The following is a 25,012-nucleotide window of genomic DNA, read 5'->3' on the forward strand; positions in this document are numbered from 1 at the left end:
AAACCACACCAAACAGTGCATTTTTCGGGATGCATGGGCAGTTCTTGAACGGCTTCTGGTTGCTCTTCACTCCAAATGCGGCAATTTTGCTTATTTACGTAGCCATTCAACCAGAAATGAGCCTCATCGCTGAACAAAATTTGTCGATAAAAAAGCGGATTTTCTGCCAACTTTTCTAGGGCCCATTCACTGAAAATTCGACGTTGTGGCTCGTTAGTAAGTCTATTCATGATGAAATGTCAAAGCATACTGAGCATCTTTCTCTTTGACACCATGTCTGAAATCCCACGTGATCTGTCAAATACTAATGCATGAAAATCCTAACCTCAAAAGAATCACCCTTTACCACCACGTACCAAATATCAACGTACCAATATCAACCATCGGATGAATTTTGCTCCTCCAAAAGGCACCGGAGGTCAAATCTGGCGATCGGTTTATAAGGGAGCTATATATAATTATGGACTGATAGGAACCAATTCCTGCATGGTTGTTGGATACCATATACTAACATCACGTACCAAATTTCAACCGAATGGGAAGAATTTTGCTCTTCCAAGATGCTCCGGAGGTCAAATCTGGGGATCGGTTTATATGGGGCCTATATATAATTATGGACCGATATCGACCAATTTTTGCATGGATGTTTGAGGCCATATACTAACATGACGTACCAAATTTCAACTGAATCAGATGAATTTTGGTCTTCCAAGAAGCTCCGGAGGTCAAATCTGGTGATCGGTTTATATGGGGGCTATATATAATTATGGACCGATATGGACCAATTTTTGCATTGTCATTAGAGAATATACTTACATCATGTACCAAATTTCAGCCAGATCGGATGAAATTTGTTTCTCTTAGAGGCTCTGCAAGCCAAATCGGGGGATCGGATGAAATTTGCTTCTCTTAGAGGCCTCTCAAGTCAAATTTGGGGGTCCGTTTATATGGGGGCTATACGTAAAAGTGGACCGATATGGCGATAACTTTGCTCTTTTGCCTGAAATTTACATGGAATGTAGAGAAAGACTATGCTAAACACAAGGGTAGCTCATTTGTCGGTATTGGTGTCGTTGAAAAATCTTCAAGTTGGTTTTTCAATACCGACTGTTTCTTGATATTTTAAAAGAAGCTATAGCTCAATTCAGCTTAAAAATTTATCTACTCCTTATCATATATTTTTACAATTTTTTTTTAAATTTTTAAAAGAAGACATTTAGTAAAAAAACTTAAAAAAGTTAAAGAAATTTGATTTACCTGCTACACGTTCGTTTGGAGAAAACAGTATTAATATATTATTCTTTCAGTGTATTTATACAGAAGGGCATACTCAATATGTTTAATAACAATAAGTAACTACCTGAAAGTGTCTACTCCTGTGGTTTCCACTCACAGATTATTCTCTATACAAGAAAGCATTAAAATAGGAAAAAGTGTTTACGACTCTTACGTTTCTTTTTATGACTTCTGCGTAATTAAGAATAAAAAATAGTCAGATTTTTTCATTAATGCCCATGGACATTATTAATTGCCGTCTTTAAAAAGAATAGAAAAACAATGAAGCAAATCTCTTTCTTATATGAAAGGTAATAAAACTAATAAAAAACATTCTTAAAGGATCAAGGACTAGGTATGCAAATCTTAAGATACTAAATATCAAATTTGTTTTTTTCTTTCTAAAAATAAAAGAAAATGTGTTTACTTTTGGCGCGTAATTTTCCTTTCGGTCTTTCCACCCAATACGCATTTATTTTTCCTGGCATATGCAAAAGCCTCCTCGATAAATCATATATGCTAAAAAAATCATTTCCTCCCCAAAAATAATCGATTTTTTCTATTGTTTTGTGTGTGCGTTTTTTGTTTTTCTCGAGAAAATGTCCTTGATTAATAAATATCCGTAAGGAGGGTATTCCTCTTCCTCTTGTTTATTTACGAAAAAATAAAGGAATCCCACTTTTTATAAGAAAAATTTCTTATGCATACAATTTTTTGTCGTTGTGTTGTTTTTGTTTCTACAATAAACATCCCTCCCTTTTCCTGCCCAATAGTCCACAAATTTAAACGTGTATATTTTTTTATAGAATTTTTATCCTAAAAAGACAGAACGAAAAAAAAACTTACAACAATTGCGCCACACATTCATCGTATGAATGACAATGACATTGCGTGTACAAATTAAACGGCCAACTCATAGCGAAACACAGTACCAGCTTCGTCATCATCCATATGCGGATATAAGGAGAGTTCATACACACCATTAATTTGATGTTGCCTGTATGTCTGTCCTCATGGTATAACGATCCGCCAGTTAGTTTGCACGGATCCAGGTAAATGTTGTCATGCATATCAACTGATTAGTGAAATTGTAGAGAAAAAAAGAAAAAAATATTCTGCGTATATTTTTTTAATTTTTCACCATTATATATGTTAAGGAGAGGTTGTTGTTTTTTTGTGGATTGATGTGAATGATGATGATGATAATACCTTTATTTTCTTATCGATGTGATTGTTTTTTTTGATAGAAAAAATATTGAAAATTATCGAGTTTTTTAAGGGTAGTTTTTTTATTCTGATTTCTAGGTTTTTCTGTTTTGAATAAACCAGGCTGTTGGAAATGAAGTGGTTGTTTTTGGTTTTTCCATTTTGATTTATTTTATTTGGATTTTGTTGCAATTTTTTAAAGATATTATTTGAGAAGTTAATTTCCTTAAGATATTTGCAGATTTTCTTGTAACGGATTTTCCCACAGAGATTTTTTTCGACGGAATATTTAAAATATTGGAAGATTGGATTATACTAAAATTGTTGCTTTTGGATTGTTTATCCAATTGATTGGGGGAGATAATTGTTGTCTCTAATTTTGACAAAGAAATTAAATATGTTGACAACCTATGGAATTCAGCTATGCGGCTGGTTGATTACTACAGTCGACAGTTTCTAAAAAAAATTGGTAATAAACATCGCATAGCCTATAAAAATCTATATCAGATTTCAGATCTGTAAGAATTTAGCTATACGATATACACTGTAGCAAAGATGGTCTGTACACGCAAAAAAATAATTCTTTCCTCCCAAACGAAATTTTAGACAAACAAAGTTCGTTTCTCATTTGCTTTTCGCTGTAAGGAAGTGTATTTGGAAGAAAAGTATATACTTTTTGTGATAAACGTTTATTCTTTTCCAGAATGTAAAAACAATTTCATAAGGACAAACTCAAAAAAAAAAATGTTTTCTTGCTAATTGCATTTTCCCTCACATCTTTCTCACATCCACGAGGTTTTTTAGTTCTTAACACCTTTTCCTGTAATACCAACAATGTAGAAGAAATTACACGATTTTATAAATTTTTAAAATTTTTTTACCTTTCGCCTGGACGGAGAATCGAACCGCGGACCATGCACTTTGTCAGCCAACACATTAACCACTGAGCTATGTACCTGTTGTGGTCATCAATAGATAAATATCCATATAAGTTATATTTATATAGCATAGCTTGCGGCGCCCACGAACCGAATAAACAAAGTTTATTTAACAGAAACAAACATTTAGTTTTTACATATATTCCAGATATGTCCGGAAGATTCCGAAAAAATGTTCAACATTACATTGAAGTATATTAAATTTTGAACTGTAAAATGTGTCTTATTAAAGACCTAAAGTCAGAAAAGAACAGTGTTTGATATAAACGAAATGGATTGTGTTGTTGTTTCAAAAATAACTTTTTTTATTGAAAAAATAAAAATTTTGTAACAAACGAATTTTTTTGGTGAGAAAAGTTTAAAATTTTCGAAGCAATTCAAAAAACTCGAACAAAAGAAAAACGTTCTCGGTACACGTTTTCCAAACGTTTTTTTTTTTTCTTTGCGTGTATCAAACTTTGTCGTAAAATTGTAAACGTCGTAAAAGTCATATTTGCCTGGCAAATGTAGAAAAAGTAACAAACGTCGCAAATTCAAAATACTTCAGTCGTGTCGGCTGGTCAGCGACTTCGATGACATCCAGCATGATGGTATGTTGGAAGAAGTTTCAGTTCTCAGGAATGTTCATAAAATTATATATGGATTAAAAAAAAAGTAGAAGAGAATATACTTATTTCAATAGAAGACTTCAAGCCAAAATTACTATGTTCTACTCGATGGTTCAGTAAAGGTGACAATCTCTACTCGCTCATGCTCATATTAGCCTTCCACAAATTTCTGCAGAAACTGACAGCGAAGAAAGACTGCTACCCAGCAAAAAACAACGTCGCCAAAAAAGTAGTGAAAATGTACTTTTTGTATCCGGAAGTGGTGCAAAATTGGCGCAGAAGCGATGATTTTAGCATGGGCTTGTCATAGGACGGATGTCCACCATTTCAACAGCCGTTGCACTGTATTTGCATCACTTCTTAAGGTGTGATGCGAATCCAGTGATTTTGATGTGAATAAAGAAATTTTGTGATATTTTGACGAATAAATAATTTTTAAAATCTTTTATGATTTTCAATGCATTATAACGCTAGTCTGGACATCAAAATATCGCAATTTTTCTAGAAAGGATTTAGCATTTTTTCGGCAAAATTTAAATAATTTACACTACTTTATTAATTTTTAATCTGTTTTTAACCCATTTGAAACAATGAAATTTTAAATTTCCCATTAAAAATATGCCAAAAGCGAGTTATAAAAAATTGACTCAAATGAACTTCCTGTGCAGTTAAAATAAAGAACATCTTTGGGATATTCTTTAATTTTATAAATTCACTTATTAGAGACAATTTCCATACTAATTAAAAATTGTAAAAACTCTGGCTAGTTGTCAAAATTTTATTTCAATAGAAAATTTTGTCCAATTTTTATTTCTATAGAAAATTTTGTCAAAATTTTATTTCTATAGAAAATTTTGTCAAAATTTTATTTCTATAGAAAATTTCGTCCAAATTTTATTTCTATAGAAGATTTTGTCGAAATTGTATGTCAATAGAAAATTTTGTCCAAATTTTATTTCTAAAGAAAATTTTGTCATAATTTTATTTTAATAATTTTGAGAAAATTTTATTTGTATAATTCTGTCAAAATTGTATTTCGTGTATTACAAATTTTACTTCTATAGAATTTTTCTTTTATTGCTATAGATTTTTTTTCACAATTTTATTTTTATAATTTTGTGAAAATTTTATTTTTATAATTTTGTCAAATTTTATTTTTATAATTTTGTCAAAATTTTATTGCTATAGAAAATTTTGTCAAAATTTTATTTCTATTTTGTCAAAATTGTATTTCAATAGAAAATGTTGACCAAATTTTATTTCTGTAGAAAATTTAGTCCAAATTTTATTTCATTAGAAAATTTTATGCAAATTTTATTTCTATAGAAGATTTTGTCAAAATTTTATTGCTATAGAAAATTTGTCAAAATTTTATTTCTATTGAAAATTTTGTCAAAATTTTATTTCTATAGAAGATTTTGTCAAAATTGTATGTCAATAGAAAATTTTGTCCAAATTTTATTTCTAAAGAAAATTTCGTCCAAATTCTATTTCTATAGAAGATTTTGTCAAATTGTATTTTTATAGAAAATTTTGTCAAAATTGTATTTCAATAGAAAATTTTGTCAAAATTTTATTCCTTTAGAAAATTTTATGCAAATTTTTTATCCAAATTTTATTTCTATAGAAGATTTTTTCAAAATTGTATTTCAATAGAAAATTTTGTCATAATTTTATTTTAATAATTTTGAGAAAATTTTATTTGTATAATTCTGTCAAAATTGTATTTCGTGTATTACAAATTTTACTTCTATAGAATTTTTCTTTAATTGCTATAGATTTTTTTTTCACAATTTTATTTTTATAATTTTGTGAAAATTTTATTTTTATAATTTTGTGAAATTTTATTTTTATAATTTTGTCAAAATTTTATTGCTATAGAAAATTTTGTCAAAATTTTATTTCTATTTTGTCAAAATTGTATTTCAATAGAAAATGTTGACCAAATTTTATTTCTGTAGAAAATTTAGTCCAAATTTTATTTCTTTAGAAAATTTTATGCAAATTTTATTTCTATAGAAGATTTTGTCAAAATTTTATTGCTATAGAAAATTTGTCAAAATTTTATTTCTATTGAAAATTTTGTCAAAATTTTATTTCTATAGAAGATTTTGTCAAAATTGTATGTCAATAGAAAATTTTGTCCAAATTTTATTTCTAAAGAAAATTTCGTCCAAATTCTATTTCTATAGAAGATTTTGTCAAATTGTATTTTTATAGAAGATTTTGTCAAAATTATATTTCAATAGAAAATTTTGTCAAAATTTTATTCCTTTAGAAAATTTTATGCAAATTTTATTTCTATAGAAAATTTTGTCAAAATTTTATTGTTATAGAAAATTTTGTCAAAATTTTATTTGTATTGAAAATTTTGTCAAAATTTTATTTTTATAGAAAATTTAGTCCAAATTTTATTTCTTTAGAAAATTTTATGCAAATTTTATTTCTATAGAAGATTTTGTCAAAATTTTATTGCTATAGAAAATTTTGTCAAAATTTTATTTCTATTGAAAATTTCGTCAAAATTTTATTTTTATAGAAAAGTTCGTCCAAATTTTATTTCTATAGAAAATTTTGCCAAAATTTTATTTCTATAGAAGATTTTGTCAAAATTGTATGTCAATCGAAAATTTTGTCAAAATTTTATTCCTTTAGAAAATTTTATGCAAATTTTATTTCTATAGAAAATTTTGTCAAAATTTTATTTTTATAGAAAAGTTCGTCCAAATTTTATTTCTATAGAAAATTTTATGCAAATTTTATTTCTATAGAAGATTTTGTCAAATTGTATTTTTATAGAAGATTTTGCCAAAATGGTATTTCAATAGAAAATTTTTCTCAAAATTGTGTTTCAATAGAAAATGTTGTCCAAATTTTATTTCTATAGAAAATTTCGTCCAAATTTTATTTCTATAGAAAATTTTGTCAATGTTTTATTTGTATAATTTTGAGAAAATTTTATTTTTATAATTTTGTCAAATTTGTATTTCTTGTATTACAAAATTTACTTCTATAGAATTTTTTTTATTTCTATAGATAATTTTGTCAATATTTTATTACTATAGAAATTTTTGTCACTATTTTATTTTTATAATTTTGTAAAAATTTTATTTTTATAATTTTGTCAAAATTGTATTTCTAAAGAAAATTTTGTCAAAAATTTATGCCTACGAGTATAGAAAATTTATGATGTAGCTCTTAGTTTAATTTACCAAACAGTAAAAAATCTACCAGTTGTGGTAGAATTCTAGCAGCTGTTGGGAACTTGGTTAGCACTCGACTATATGAAGGAGATTAGCATTCATTGAAAAAAGACAAGTAAAGCAACTATGGCATCACAATGTACTGAATGGCTCACTTGGATAATTCAGTTCAAAATATCCGGTTCCACTATTTCTAAACTAATCTATTTTAGGTGCACGGCCATTGAATCCGTTTTTCCAGTGATTTCATAGAATCTCCCTTCTCTTGGTGCCTGTTGTTCTACCTCTTTGTTTCCTTGTTGTGTTTGAAATGTGCATATTAGAATTTTAGGAATACCATGAGACATTTCTTATACAATCACTTTAAAATTAAAGCTTTCACAGCATTTTTGATGATATTTGGTGTCCATTTCTGAGGTGTTTGACTTATTCGTTTCCTCATTAACAAATTAAAAAAAAATATTAAAAATCTTTAAGACAATTCTTACTTTTATTCAATACCAATTATTCAATATCTAAATGAAATTCTGAAATTCAATTGTTTCAATGAAATGCAATAGCATATCATTTTTAAATGGTGTCTATTAATTCCATAATTTTGGAACATCTTTATTGAGTTACTAGACTTTTGTATCCGCGATCCCTGGTAGGCATTTTCATTAAATTTTAAAACGAATTTTACAAATATTCTAATGGATTTCATAAAATGCAATTTCATAATTTTTATTTTTAAATTTTAAAATTGATAGTACTATTTTTGGTATTGAAGAAGATTCCCTCAATTTATATTTAGGTTAGGTTAGGTGGCAGCTCGATGCATCAGGCTCACTTACACTATTCAGTCCATTGTGATACCACATTGGTGAACTTCTCTCGTATCACTGAGTGCTGCCGGATTTCATGTTAAGCTCAATGACAAGGGACCTCCTTTTTATAGCCGAGTCCGAACTGCGTTCCACAGTGAAATCACTTAGAGAAGCTTTGAAACCCTCAGAAATGTCACCAGCATTACTGAGGTGGGATAATCCACCGCTGAAAAACTTTTTGGTGTTCGGTAAAAGGAGGAATCGAAACCACGACCTTGTGTATGTCAGGCGGGCATGCTAACCATTGCCCCACTGTGGTGCAATTTGGTATTTAAGTATAAAGCAAACCCTATTCAATTTAAAATTGTGGATAGTGATTATCTAGTTTTATTAATTTGCTTGTATAAAATTGAAAACCAGCTAGATGATTTCAATTTTTTTCTGATATATTACACTTTTTTACTTCATTAAAGCATAAAAAAGCCAACCTATAAGAAATATCTAGTATTTTTTAAAAAATGGAATATTGGTCTAAAATGAATTATAAAACCCATTCCCGAATTTGCTAAACCAATATTTCCTATCCCACAGCAAGGACAAAACCTACTGCCTTATAAGAAGCATAAATTTTCCTACGAAAGCCATAAAGCAAAGTCATAATCCATGGAAATTATACAAACGTTGACTTACGAACCATGCGCATAAAAATTTCTTACTCTCCACACACAAAAAAACACTAATAAGAAAACTTCTAAACAAATTTTAAAATTCATAAAAACATACGCCCACATAACCATGACACCACCTACTACCACATGTACAATTTATAGCATATACAACAATAACAACTTCAATATTCTAAACAAAATCCCATGTAAATCCCTACTTTGCAAAGCAACGATGATTTTGTTAGGCAGCTATAGCAAGGAAGAGGAAGAAATGTCGTCCCCCACCATAACTTCTAACAGAGAGAAAAAAGAAATAAAATGATACTATTTGATCCAATCATAACGTTAGAAATATGCACACAAATATAAAATAACAACAACAACAATATGACATATATCCACATAAGGTATAATATTTAAAATATGACAGAAAAGGGAATATCTAAAAAACACACAAAAAATAACAACAACAACAACCTCAGCTCCAACGACACATTTCAAAAAATGATTTTTTTTTGCTTCACTATAAGCCCCAATGAGCAACAACAACTATGCTAAAAGATAGCCGTAGCTTGTACACAGTAGCCATAGACTAAACAACCAAAAAACAACAAAAACACTCACCAACAATGATAAAGCCTCACAAAGTCTATGGCCTTTTTGTAAAATGCTCCCCCCAGATACTCATCTACATTCGTTGGATAAACAGCCAACCAAACGAACAAACACACACACACCCACTTACGCTCATACATTTTACACTCGTACTCTAGTTATTCAGAGGTCTGGTGTGTTTAGCCATTCATATTTACTCCCATGCAAAAATCACCATATGTGGGGAGAGCCGTATACTAGAGTTGGGGAGAATAATAATAAAAAGTCTCTGTGTGTAATGTATGTGTATGGTAGTAGTAAAATAGCACAATAACAATGCCAATAGCAACAACATGCATAGCGCCAAACGTACTTGGCAGAAGCAGCAACAGCACAAGTTTAGTAAAAAATGGTATAAAATTTAAATTTTAAGCCACACCTCCTCTATAGTGAACCCAAACACACACACACATGCCACCATATACTGTCTCAATTGTAAGGTCTATGGCTCCCACTGTTGTATTTATCCAACAAAATGCTACCATCTCCATAGACACACACACGCACACATACATCCATTTATAACGACTCTGTATCCCCCACTCTATACGAATACGTAACGTAAAAATGTAAAGTACTATGACTTTAACAACTCATAACGGTGATGATAACAATGGCAACAACAATGACACTGCTAAGGCAGTTTAAAATGTTGAGAAACACCAATACCAATGCATTAGAGAAGAGACCAACAACAACAACGATACATGAAACCATGCCATGCGTGTGGATTTTTAAATAAAAAGGCTTGATGGTATGCAATTTGAGAGAATACCCATTGAGAGATTTTAAACAGAGAAAGAGAGAGAACCTTTAGAAACCAATTACAGAACAGAGAAAATAGACCTAGTGAGAGGGATAGAGAGAGGGAGAGGGAGAGAGAAATTAAAGTAGATTCTCTTTGCAGCAGAGAAATGTGGATTTTATTTTAATTTCAAGGGGAAGCATTGCAAGGCAACTACAGCATTTTGTTTAATTGAGAGCATAAGTAGGGGAATTAGTAAACTGCAAAGAGAATATTTTTCCATGTGGATGATATTCCCCTTGTAGCCGTCGGCTAAAGAATCCAATTGGTTTTTATACTCTTTTGCAGATGGCAAAGGGGTTTTCATTCTCTGTCCATTGGAGTGGATTCTCTTTTTTGTATTGCCAGTTTATAAGAACAACAACAATAATTTATATTTAAGAATTAATCCATTTATATGAGTGATGTGTACTAACTTAGTTGTGTCGTCTCAGTGTTTGACATGTGTTTATTACAATGGTGTGTGTCTCATTTGCCTGTGTAGATATAGAATGAATGTTAAAACGGTAAACAGAACCCCCCTCTTCAAGAAAGGCTCCTACAATACAAACAACAACAACAAATAATGTTCGAACCACAAAAACAAAACAGTATCAGAAGAATACAAAAAAAAAATGAGAGCAAATTCATTGTTGAATTCGCGCGGTTGTGTGCGAAGTGAATGAACGGCAGGGATGGAAAATGCAGTACTAAAGTACTTTTATCAATACTTTTTCACCCCGGTCAGTACCGTAGTACCCCCGCGAATGATTTAGTACCTTTTGTGTAGACATTTTTGAGTCGATATCAGATTTATGGTACAATAGCTTTGACAAAATATTTTAATATTTTGAGAAAGTCTTTATCAACCTTATTTGCTAATAGTCTTTTACAAATATGGCAAAACAGACATGTTCATGTGGGAAGAAAATCTTGATTTTGTAAAAGATATAGTCAAAAACAGGATTTTATTGAACTTCAAGAATGTTTTAGTCGAAAAAGGAATGCGATTCTATATTATCAATTTTTTATTTCGGTAGAAAATGTTGTCAAAATTTTATTTCAATTGAAAATTTTGTAAAAATGTTATTTCTATAGGAAATTTTTGCAAAACTTTATTTCTATAGAAAAAATTTTGCAAAATTTTTTTTCTATAGAATTTTTTTGCAAAATTTTATTTCCCTTCGTTTTGTTTTGTTATTGTTGGTTTTGTTCTTTAAGCATTGTTGTTGTTTTTTTTATTTCAGCTTAAAACCATACATTGACTAAACTAAAAGTGTAGCTTAACCAACAGAGGAAAAGAATGTTTGTCAAATTTATTTGGGCAAAGCCCTATAGAATGCAAGATGGTTGGATGGACGCACGTTTCGGAATTACCACATTCCTCATCAGCATCCCCTACTTGCAGCAAAACTGTCAACCAATTATAAGAATAAATTCAGGCAGTTCATTAAACCCAACAATAAACCACACTTGAACCTTCCGAAAAAAAGGTTTTTGTATGATAGCCGGCTAAGAAAATTTTTGCAAAATTTTATTTATATAGAAAATTTTTTCAAAATTTTATTTTCTTTAAAATTCAGTCTCTTGACAATAATCTTCCAGTGAAATTTTGTTGAAATTTAGTAAAAAGTACCTTTCCGCTCAAAAAATACCTTTTTTGTACTTTCTTAAAAATTGTATTTTCCATCCCTGATGAACGGTCGTTGAATTCGTCTTTAGCCAAGAAATGGAGAAGGAGAAAATGTTAGTGGCCAGCTATTGAGTGTGCGGTGAATTTAGTTGGAAACATAACGTGCAACAAGATAAACGCATAACGCTGTTTGTAAAGAACATAACCGTCGCTTTCGCAAACGGCAAGAAAAGTAAAATAAAAGCAAAACTATCGAAGAAAACAAACAATAAACGAACAAAAAAAAAAACAAAAACCAACAAGAGAAATATCTTTATAAGAGTGTTCCAAATCCCAAAAAGATTCAAATTGGGAAAATTCAGTTTTTGTTTTGACCAAACGTAAACGAAAAACCCATCATTAGGAAAATTCAACCCCCCCTCAGCAATTGGGAAACCGCGCGCGCTCTCACACACCCTCTCTCATGAGTCTGCAAAAGCATTTGCAAATCTTATCAAGGAATTTGCGTAGCTGAGAAATATTCTCTAGAAAATAAGGCAAAATCTAACGGAAAATAAAGGCAAAAACGGAAATCTGCACAATACAAACACAACAACAATACAAAACAAACCCTTATACAGGATCTTCTCACAGACAGACACAATTGAATTTTAAGGATTTGTGGACTACAAAAAAAATTGGCGTCTTTTCCTTAGGACGATTTCTGTGTGTGTTTTTTTTTGCCAATATTCATAATAATTCGGTATTTTGGTGCGTGTGTATAGCCCATAGACAAAGGTATTGTAACACTTTGTCTTCAAATCGGAAAATTAGTTTCTAACGAAACGTTTATGTGAACACATCACACACAATTGGCGCTCCCTACAAAGAAATCCGAAATAAACGGAAAACGTAAATGCCACAAAAAAAATTCCCAAACAAATGAAATGCTCTAAAAAGAAACTAAAATAATAATAAAAAAACTCGTATGCAAATATAGAGACAAAAAATGAATTTACAACATTCCTTAAAATGACATGAGACAAAAAATTTCAAGTGTATAAAATTAAAAAAAAAATATTATCTCCTAAATCATATAAACAAAAGTGTTTCAAATTCAAATTGTATGAAAAATAGACACAATTTTAAAATTATTAAAAAATTATTTTATACAAGTGTACCAAAGATTTAACTTAAAAAAATTGAAAACAAAAAAATTCTTTAAAAAACTATAACATTTTGTGGTGAAAATGGTTATGTCAGAGCTACGTTGGCATTCGACAACACCGGAGGATAATAATAATTCACTGAAACGTGATTTATTAAAAACACCCACCACCGCACATCATATTATGCAAAATCGATGTAAGTTTTAATTTTAATACATAACATATATAAGAAAATTAAATGTTTTTGTATTCAATGAGGAAATTATCACTTCTGTTTTAATAGGTATAAAGCTAAAATGTCTTTATAATTGTAAACAAGTGGTTATTTTCTAAAGCTTAAAAAAGTTTTGTCAGACATTTATGAAATTTTTTATTGAATTCAGCTAAAAAAGGAAAATCGTGTGCTTTACTCTTACACTATAAACAATAAGACCGAACTTAGTTTATTTTTTGATTTTCGGAATTATTTTTGTTTAGTCGAGCTCATTAGAAATAAAAACAGATGGTTTGGTTGATTTTTAGGAGTTGCAATTTATTCAAATTGTGAGACATCTGCGATGAAGGGAAACATCTCAAGATTCAGAAAAAAGACAATGAGCTTTTTTTTTAAAACGAACTACATTTAGAAGTAAAAACTAAGATTTCTTTTAAAATAAAAATATGTTTAGTTTATATTAAAAATTTTTGTTATAATTTTACCTATAAAATATTGTATTGAATACACAGAAAAAAATCCATAGTTAAATTAACGCTAAATTTAACTTATTTTTATTGGAGAAAAATTATTTGCTTGTAGTTAAATTTTATTATTTTTTTCGAAATTTTCCACAACTTAATGAAATCTTACTTTTTTGGGAAAAATTTTTAAAATTGAACATTAAAACAAAATTATGGGCTGACAATAACACCGGAAGAAATTGGTTTAAAGGCTTTCATAAAAAATATTCTTCTTATGAAATACTTGTAGCTCTAAAATTAATATTCTAATGTGGTGGAATGGTTAACAATCTGGCTGTGTTTTAAGGCTTTTTTAATGGCGACAAAACTTCAATGGTACACTCAAAAAAAAATTTACTTGGATCCAAAGATTTTGACATTCCTTTAAGGATTTTGGTATTGAGTCAAAGATGCGGGTTCTTTAAAATAAGAACAAATGCGAATTTCGCTTAGCATGGATGACGAATTTCACAAAGAAAAAAAAACTATTGTAAAACTAATGCTAAAATGAACTAATATTTATTGCAAAAAATTTTATTTTGTTTTACTTTTAAAATTTGGTAGGAAATTTTCCCCAGCACAATGAATTTTTCTTTATTCCAAGTATGTCTCAAAAAAAAATTTTTTTTAAATTTCAATGACATTAAAATTAATTCAATTCCAAAAGAAAAAGTTCTTCGTACAATTCTCAAAAATAGTAAGAATGAACTACAGCGTGGTTAAAATGGGAATGATCAGGCGCCTAAATTTTTTTCGTTATTTTTAGTTCAGTTTTGATTTTCGAGAAAGATATATTTCGTAAATTGTAGTTAAAAATCCAAAAATGTCGGAATGAATCTCAAAATTTTGAAATACAATTTAGTTCATTTTTTCGCAGGAGATAGTTAATTTTCCCATAATGTAGTTTACTGATTTTTTTCTGTGCATTGCTATATGGTTTTTCTATTTCTAAAAGTCGATAAACATTTCATTGAAGTCGTTTTGTCCTTATAGTTAAATGTTACGACTTAAAAATTGATATCTTTACATTAAAACAAATTATGTTTGAATTAAAAAAAAAAATAAAATTAGTTGACTTTTTGTATCTTGACTCAAAAGCTAAAAAGCGTTCATAAATAGGAGATATTTTTTCAACACCTTTTTTAAATAAAGACGTTTTTACTTGCAAAATATCATAATTTTGTACGTGATCTCGACCCTGAATATGAAAATTTACGTTGCCATTAACATACTTTTAAAGAACTTTGATAACACATGAAGAAAACATCTGAACAAACGAATAAATTAAAATTTTTAAATTAAGGACAAATTTCTTTAAAATAATGAAATTGTCATTGGAATAAAGTTTATAATCTTAAAATTTCATTATTTTAAAGAAATTTGTCTTCAAAAATTGCTTTCATTAAATCTAGGATACAAATTTTGTAAATTTGTGTCCCTCCCTTAAAGTCGCATGTCTTTGAACTAAGGCTAATTTTCCTTAAACTAAAAAAAATCATTTTTGATTTAAAGAAATTGTCCTTAAATTAACTGAAATATTGAAACTTTAAATTTAACATGAAAACGCTTCAAATATAGGCTAGGATTTGTTCTGAGCATTTAGCGTCTTTGGTTCAAAGTTTTTTTGGAATTAAGAAAACCTTTTTTACTTTGAAGTATCCGTTATAATTTGGATTTTTAAACTGGCATTTATTTGTACGTGATTACCTTTATTAATAAACCGCGAAAAGAGAATTAAAATTTGATGAATTAGATCTGTATCTTAATTTTAATTTTATTGGCCCTAGATTTAAAGCCAGATAGGTCGCTAAAAAATTTCTTTACTTTAAAGAAGCCGCATCTTTGGCTCGGTATCAATACCAAAATCCTTAAGGGAAGGTCAAAATCTTTGGATCCAATTAAACTTTTTTTTAGTGTATTTGTAGAAATAAAATTTAGAAATTTTACGAAGATATGATTTTGTTTTAATTTATACTGCATTTATTTGTATAGTTATCGATTTTTATCGATTCCCACTTTTACAGTGAAAAAATACTTGACCAATTCTAAAGATTTTCTTTAAAAAATAGTGCACAAGGCCTTCTTGTCCTTAAGCTACAAATGTCACTTTTATTTAGCAAAGAAGACGTATTTCTCTGACTAAATGGGTTTTTTTTTTGTATTTGACCAAAAGCCGATAAACCTTCCGATGATGGCGTTTTGCCTTTAGAGTTAGGAAATTCGATATTAAAATGGATGTCTTTACCTAAATGAAAATTTTTTGGCACCTGAGGTTAATTTTTTCCTAAAGCATGGGACCAAATCTCCAAATGTCCTAAAATTCTATAATTTTTGTAACTTGACAATAACGCTGTAAAGTATTCAAAACTACCAGATGCCTTTCAAGACTTTATGTGGTATCACAATGGACTGAATATTATAAGTGAGCCTGATACATCGGGCTGCCACCTACCTAATATAACCTAAGACTTTATTTTATAGATGCTTTTTTACTTTAAACATTGAATTTTTTACTTTAAAAAGTGAATTAAGAAATTGAAGCTATGATTAACACGTTTTTAAAGGACTTTGATTTTTTTAAATTTTTTTCCTACTATGAAACACTCAAATTTACGAGAAATTTACAATAGACTATGATCGGTCAAATATTATTACGATATTGATATTATCTATAAGATTATTACAAATATATTGCACAAGACACAATGAATGGGCTGGCCAATAGAAACCAAAAATAACCATTAACTTGTTTTGTCACATTTCGGTTTCTTTCTTCTATTACCCTCTTAATAATCAGGCAAAGTTGATTTGTCTTTTGTAATAAGGAAATATCTAACAACCCATTGCCAATATTTGTCTTAAGAGTCTCTTTTATGTAATTGTGGCGTATATCTTGGTTAAAGGGAGTTATAAGTCATTGCAATAGGGATCGAATAAATTTCACGATCCTTTTTCGCAAAATTTACAAAGAGCATTCTTGAATGCTTCCTTTACTCTATACCACCTTAAGAACAATATAACTTCAATGATGGTAAGAGGGGTGGAAGGAGGAAGGGAGGGATTTTTTTTTTGTTGAATGGGGTGGTAAGAAGTTACCTATGGAATATTTATAAGGAGTTAATTGAAAGTAGTTTGTTATTCTTGTTAACACCTTCTTAGGTTTTGTGTTTTTGCGTCAAGAAGTCATATATTCTGTCAAAAGGGTTGCTAATATTTTATAAACAATTGATTGAAGACTTAAACATGACTTCTTAAAATGGACGAAAGCGCCTCCAAGTGGAGGAGAATGAAACAGCCTTAGGTAAAATCCATCAGCTATTTTGTGGACATGGTAGCCATAATAATGGTTAACAGTTTTGTCAAAATTAAGGGATTGTAGTTGTATGAGAAGCTGATGAACATTGGTAGTAGAGATCATTCACATAAGGAATTGTTAAGTCAACTAAGCTACAAGTGTCTATTTGGTAAAAATAACTAAAAATTTTTCGACATATTTGAAAAAGTTTATTAGACATAATAAATTTGTATTGCTCAAAAATTTTTTCATATTTTGAAGAAAAAATGAGTTAAAATCTTCAAAAATATCTTTGGCGCTATACGAAGGTCAATATGGAAATAATTATGGCAAATTTTAAAAATTTTAGAAAAGTATCTCATATCATATTGGTGAAATTTAAAATAAAATAAGTAAGGCAAGTCTAAAGTCGGGCGGGGCCGACTATATGACCACTTGTAGATCCACATTTTTAAATCCCCATTTTCGATACCATATCAAATCCGTCAAATGTATTGGGTGTTATATATAAAGATAATGTTTCCATATACATATATTTACATCTGACTCGATCTGTACAAAATTTTTTAGACTTCTGAAGACTTAAAATTTAAATCGGCTAATGCCCGTGGTGGAGCAAAATGTTAATAAAAAAATATGGGAAACATTTAAATCTGAAGCAATTTTAAGGAAACTTCGAAAAAGTTTATTTATGATTTATCGCTCGATATATATGTATTAGAAGTTTAGGAAAATTAGAGTCATTTTTAGAACTTTTCGACTAAGCAGTGGCGATTTAACAAGGAAAATGTTGGTATTTTGACCATTTTTGTCGAAATCAGAAAAACATATATATGGGAGCTATATCTGAATCTGAACCGATTTCAACCAAATTTGGCACGCATAGCTACAATGCTAATTCTACTCCTTGTGCAAAATTTCAACTAAATCGGAGTTAAAAATTGGCCTCTGTGGTCATATGAGTGTAAATCGGGCGAAAGCTATATATGGTAGATATATCCAAATCTGAACCGATTTCAACTAAATTTGGCACGCATAGCTACAATGCTAATTCTACTCCCTGTGGGAAAATTTCAACTAAATCGGAGCAAAAAATTGGCCTCTGTGGCCATATGAGTGTAAATCGGGAGAAAGTTATATATGGGAGCTATATCTAAATCTGAACCGATTTCAACCGAATTTGGCACGCATAGCTACAATGCTAATTCTACTCCCTGTGCAAAATTTCAATTAAATCGGAGTAAAAGATTGGCCACTGTGGTCATATGAGTGTAAATCGGACGAACGATATATATATGGGAGCTATATCTAAATCTGAACCGATTTCAACTAAATTTGGCACGCATAGCTACAATGCTAATTATACTCCCTGTGGGAAAATTTCAACTAAAACGGAGCAAAAAATTGGCCTCTGTGGCCATATGAGTGTAAATCGGGAGAAAGCTATATATGGGAGCTATATCTAAATCTGAACCGATTTCAACCGAATTTGGCACGCATAGCTACAATGCAAATTCTACTCCCTGTGCAAAATTTCAATTAAATCGGAGTAAAAGATTGGCCACTGTGGTCATATGAGTGTAAATCGGACGAACGATATATATATATATATATATATATATATATATATATATATATATATATATATATATATATATATATATATATATATATATATATATATATATATATATATATATATATATATATATATATATATATATATATATATATATATATATATATATATATCTGAACCGATTTCAATAAAATTTGACAGACTTGACTACACTACTAATTGTACTCCTAGTGCAAAATTTCAACCAAATTGGGGTAAAACTCTGGCTTCTGGGACCGTATTAGTCCATATCGGGCGAAAGATATATATGGGAGCTATATCTAGATCTGAACCGATTTCAATAAAATTTTTCAGACTTGACTATAGTACTAATTGTTCTTCTTGTGCAAAATTTTAAGCAAATTAGGGTAAAACTCTGGCTTCTGGGGTCATATAAGTCCATATCGGACGAAATATATATATGGGAGCTATATCTAAATCTGAACCGATTTGAACCAAAATCAATAGGGTTCTATTCTGAGCAAAAAAACACATACTTGTGCCAAATTGGAAGTCGATTAGACTTAAATTGCGACCTAAACTTTGATTACAAAAATGTGTTCACGGACAGACGGACATGGCTAGATCGACTCAGGGGGCCGGCCCTGAGCAATATTGCCAAAGACACCATATGTCTATCTTGTCTCCTTATGGGTGTTGCAAACATATGCACTAACTTATAATACCCTGTTCCGCAGTGTGGCGCAGGGTATAAATATGATACTATCTATGAAAAAAAAAATTAAACCTGCACAAAAAAAATTTTTTGATTCAATCACGAAATTAATTGATTCAATTAATTTTTTAATTGAAATGTCTTCAATCACAGAAATTATACTATCAATTAAAAAATTAATTGATGCAATTAAAACATTTGTTGAATCAATTACATTTTTAATTGAATACATTTTAAAACTCAATTAAAATTTTTATGAAAATTTTTTCTGTGTGTTTCTTTGAGTGTAATATTATTTTTTCTATTATGATGACTATTGCAAATATCTTGAGATTCCTTGATTTAAACTAATCTTTATATTTGGGTTCCAATTTTTTTTTAGCTATTTGAAAGTTAAATGAATTACTAAAGACATTGTTTTAAAACATTTTCTAGATTCTTACTCGTTTGTATTTTATTTACCCCACATATATTTAATTTAAATGGCCACAACACACACACATAGTTTTTTCGGACAGATGACCTACTTTACAAATCAACTAAAGATGATAAAATATAACACTCTTCTCTTACCCCTCTACTCACCTGTAGCCATTGTTTGGTTTTATATAAACCATGTAAATATCAACCACTAAAATTCATATCTTGAATATTTACAAAAAGCTTTAAAAGCCTTATCAAAACAAAAAATAACAAATACCTGGGGGAAAAAATATTTAAAATAATCAATAATTTTGTTTGTCAACCAGCAAAAAAAGCACATACATACATATGTACATATTTATTAACTGAATACCCAGAAAATGACACCTTATTCAAAAATAACAATTGTGCTAAACAATCGTAAATTAATCACCAACAGTTTAATACTAAATGCCCAACACCACTCGTGATAACAAATAAAAACTTTATCAATGGCATAGCGATTTGGAAAACAAGCCATACAGATTTATTAAGTCAATGGGATCCTTCAAAATTGTATTTGAAATAATTTTATTTTAATTTTGGTTTTCTACGGTAATGGAGGAATACGTCATTTGTGTCATAACTAAATGAATGACACATGTTTTGGCAATAAAACACTAGGTAACAAAATTCGACAGGAAAATATATTTAAACATATAATGTAACATATAAAAAGAATGGTTGAATTTTTCTTCAATTAATTTAGATTAATTTAATTTATTATTTAATTAAAGTTTATCTAATTTAGTGTTGTTAAAAATTAAAATAAAAACTAAAAAAAAATATTTTTTTATTTTAGTTGTATATAATTTTGTTAAGCTTATTTTAATTTGATTTAGTTTAAGTCAATTAATTCTTTTTTTGTAAGCTAAATTTCATTTAGCTTACATATATTTATATAAATTTTAAGATTCAGGTAAGAGAAAAATAGTTTTATTATATTTAACAATAAGGTTTAATTTTACTTATCTTAATATAGTTAAGTTTAATATATTATTTTATTTTATTTATTGTTCTATATTAAATTAAATTGAATTAAATTAAATGTAGTTATTCTAATTTAAAAATTATTTTAATTATTATTTATTATTTCAATTACAGTAGATCAATGTAATTGAATCAATTTTAATATATTCTTATTTATTAACAAAAAAATAATCAATTATATTCTAAATAATTAATATGGTTTAATTTTTATTTAATTTAAATTAAATTAATTTATTTTTATTTAATTTATTATTTTATTTAATTATATAAGCTACATAAGATTGGAATAAATACAATTTAAATTTACTTGATTTAAAATTATATAAATTAAGGTTTATTTTTATTTGATCTGTTTTATTTTAATTGATCTTTATTTTTTTTTTAATTTTATTTAATTTAACAACGTTTTAAAGAGAAATATATTTAATGATATTCTTTTAAATCATTTTACTTACATTAATTATATACACTAAAAAAAAGTTTACTTGGATTAAAAAATTTTGACCTACCCTTAAGGATTCCGAGCCAAAGATGCGACTTCTTTAAAATAAAGAATTTATTTAGCGACCCATATGGCTTTAAATCTAGGACCAATAAAATTAACATTAGGATACAGATCTCATTTATCAAATTTTCATTCTCTTTTAGTGGTTTATTAATAAAGGTACTCACGTACATACAAATGCCAGTTTAAAAATCTAAATTATAACGAATACTTCAAAGTAAAGTATGCTTTCTTAATTCTAAAAAAAAAAAAAATTTAAACCGAAGACCCTAAATCCTCAAAATAAGTCTTAGCATATATTTGAAGCGTTTTTGTCTTAAATCTAAAGTTTCAATATTTCAGTTAATTTACGGACAATTTCTTTAAATCAAAAATGTGTTTCTTTACTTTAAGGAAATTTAGTCTTAGTTCAAAAACATGCGACTTTAACGGGGGGACGCAAATTTACAAAATTTGTGTCCTAAATTTAATGAAAAAGATTTTTGAAGCAAAGATTATAAACTTTATTTTAATTGAAATTTCATTATTTCAAGGAAATTTGTCCTTAATATTTTGTAAATTTCGCATCCTAAAATTTAGGTTGCTTAATCTTTTATATCACATAAATATTTTTTTCAGTGTATAATATTTTATTCAGTTGAATTAACTTTTATTTATTTCAAATTATTTTAATAAAATATATTTAAATGAATTAAATTTAATGTTATGAAATCTAAATGTAATTATAATTACTTAACTTAATTTTATCTAATAAATTGTTAAATACTTAATTTAATCTATAAAATCAAGATAGGTTTATTTTATTTAAATTAATTTAGTTCGTTGTTTTTTAATTTAACTTTATATTTTATTTTATAATTTAATTTTATGTATACTACTTTAATTCAATTGAATGCAATTAAGTTAAATTTATAAACTAGTTTAATTAAATTAATTTAATATAATCTAATAATAATTAATAATCTAATATAATTAATAATTTAGCTTTGTATTTATTTAATTTTCAAATTTAGATATTTATTTAATTTAATTTTTTTTTAGAGTCTCAATTAACTCAATTACTTTTAATTTATTTTAATTTATTTAACTATATATTAATCAGTTGAATTTAATTTACTGCTGTTTATTTTAATATAATATAATATTTATATAATATGAATAGTAGAACAAAAAAAAAATAAATGTTGCCTAGTCGTATTTACTGTTTGTGATACGAAGCTTCAAAATATTCCTATAATTCTAAAAATATGGGTTATTAACTTATTTGCATTTCGTTTATGATTAAATTCATAAAAATATTGTGACACAATCAATTCTTATCGAATATTCAAATGATGATATGACAAATTTAAAAATAAAATATTTGTTATGGGAAAATTCTAGAAAATCGTTAGAAATTCGTATGAAGCAAAATCACAACAACTTTTTCTCACTAAAAAATCTATACAAATTAGTTTATATTTTTCTTTTGTTATTCAAAAAGGAAGGGACAGTTTTTCAAGTTTGTAGTTTTGTCACTATTTAACCAATATATTGGTAATATTGTCCCCAATAAAATTATTTGCTTTCTCTATTACTCAAAGTCGTATTATTTATTTCGCTTCCGTTGTTAGTGTTAATTTTTGATTGGCTATTTTAAATGTTGCACGTGTGGACTTTCATCGTACCCAATGGAGTACGTGCTACTTTAATTCCAGACTATGAATCGTTGTGCTATAACCGGAATTGTTTGGTGTTTTATTTTTATCAATTGTTTAGTCATTATATTTTTTGATATATTTATGACTTAATTCGATGCCATGGTATGAGCGAAGGTGAAAAATGAGTTAAGATTAAATATTGGTAACGAAATTTAGAAATTATTAAAAAGTATTTATGAAATAAAAAATTTTCTTACGATAAGATTTAGTTTGCGCAACTAAAAACAATAATAATAATCAATAGTAATTGAATAAAGATGACACATATTTTAAAGAAATATGAAATAATATTTCTTTTCCTAAATTATATGAATACAATTTTAATTAATCAAATTAAAATTAATTCAATTTGAATATTTTTTATTTTATTATTATTTCGGCTAGAGATCTCTTTAATAAAAATTCGCTTTTACGATTTTTAATTAATTATTAAATGTATTATCCAATATTTCCACTAACATCGTTAGTTTTCGACGGTGATCTACATAAATAACAAATATTAGAACACAATGTATGAGCAACACAACATTTTATATTTATATTAAATTTTTTCAACAAATAAACAAAAATGTAGAGGGAGTTTATGTCTGTGTTTTATGAAAGGTAATTATATAAATTAATTTTTTAGTTCAATTAAATATGATTTATGCCTATGATTATGATTTAGTTTGTCAAAGAAAAAAATAATAATCAATAGAAATTAAATTTTAAAGAAATTTTCAATAAGATTTCTTCCTATAAAATATATACTTTCTATATAAATATACAACTAAATTAAATTCAGTTAATTAGTAAAAATTAAATAAAATTTTCTTTGTTTCCTTAATTTTTTCCTCTTATATTATTGTAAAACCCCTTTGATTTAAAGCCATATGTTTCCAATTTTATTTTTAATTTATGTAAATTGCCAACAATACCGTCGGCAAATGATGAACTCCAAATATCCTAAGGACTAACCAAATTAGTAACACTTGAAATATACTCAATGGACATATGGACTAAAGCAAGGAGTTGAATACTTTTGGAAAAATTTAAAGGAAATCTTTAGAACGCATTTAGCATCGTTCAAATGTCATATAAATTAAGTGGTTATTGGAAACCCACCCTTCTATTGCCCCCAAAGGCCAACACACAAAAGTTAGATGGGTCTGGTCATATACTACTGATGCAACATGAGCCATTCACGCGAGTTGGGCACGCGTTATTTGTTGCCATTGAGACTATAGCAACAACAACAACAACAACAACAATAACAACGAGGCATTTATACGCTTGGAAACATTAACACCTACAATGGTCACAGATGCTCTTTTTCCTCTAAATGGATTTTCTGATATTTATAAATTTTTTCTTTCGTTTTTGGGAAATTTTAGAATTTTGAGAATGACCTTTTGTGTGGCAACAACCCCCCATACAAATGTAGCCATAAACAATTAATCTCATACACTCAACTTTAGATATTAACCACCAATATTTTGAATAATAGTTAGTTGGGTTATTCTTATGGAGTCCATCTCTTGTGGGTAGCTCATATTTCCTTGAAATTTAAATGGCAAAATTTTATTTTGCGTTTTCATTTGCAAATTTTCCAAACCTAGCAATAAATATAAATAAAATACATGCTAACCACAGGGGGTTATGGATTTGCGATTCAATCGATTTATAACACACACATACATACAAGCATACTATAAACTCACCATAGTGGGAGCAATTCTAACTCTCCCACTCAGTTCTCATTCATTCACACACTAACTAACTATAATCAATAATTGTTTGTTTTGCATTTGGGGAGAAATTACCACCCTCTCTCAACTCAATACAAAAACAAAACAAAAGGTTTTAAATAGAGAATCTTCTTATATTTGGTATAGATTATTCTCTTTAATCTGGAAAATTTTATTGTGAATGCCACAAAATTGGCAAAAATTCACCAACGAAATTGAAGCTTTAATAAGCAAATGCTGTTGCTGAGGGTGTTTTTCTCTTTTTCTCAGACATATTTTCCTTGAGACGAATATGTTAAGAATATCGAAAGCAAAACAGAATGATAATTAACCAGAACACGTAGCTTCCTAATTTTTGTGTATCCAAATCAAAAAAAAAAACCGGGAAATGAAAGAAAA

At 28.1% G+C, this 25,012-nt stretch overlaps 1 protein-coding gene across 2 annotated transcripts in view; it reads left to right on the forward strand.

The window, feature by feature from the left end:
* The window catches only part of nub (nubbin), a 205,919-nt gene that overhangs the window by 156,405 nt on the left and 24,502 nt on the right, over nucleotides 1–25,012 (forward strand). The window contains exon 1 of one of the 2 annotated variants that reach the window (XM_075297174.1): nucleotides 11,908–13,119. The exons of the other annotated variant lie outside the window; for it this stretch is intronic. Coding sequence (XP_075153289.1) covers nucleotides 13,005–13,119 — 115 coding nt within the window. The 5' untranslated portion in view covers nucleotides 11,908–13,004. Of the gene's footprint in view, nucleotides 1–11,907; nucleotides 13,120–25,012 lie in introns of those variants that run through there. 2 annotated transcript variants of the gene reach the window in all.

The sequence above is a fragment of the Haematobia irritans genome, chromosome 2, assembly GCF_050003625.1.
Source record: "Haematobia irritans isolate KBUSLIRL chromosome 2, ASM5000362v1, whole genome shotgun sequence".
In the NCBI taxonomy this organism is placed as follows: Eukaryota; Metazoa; Arthropoda; class Insecta; order Diptera; family Muscidae; genus Haematobia; species Haematobia irritans.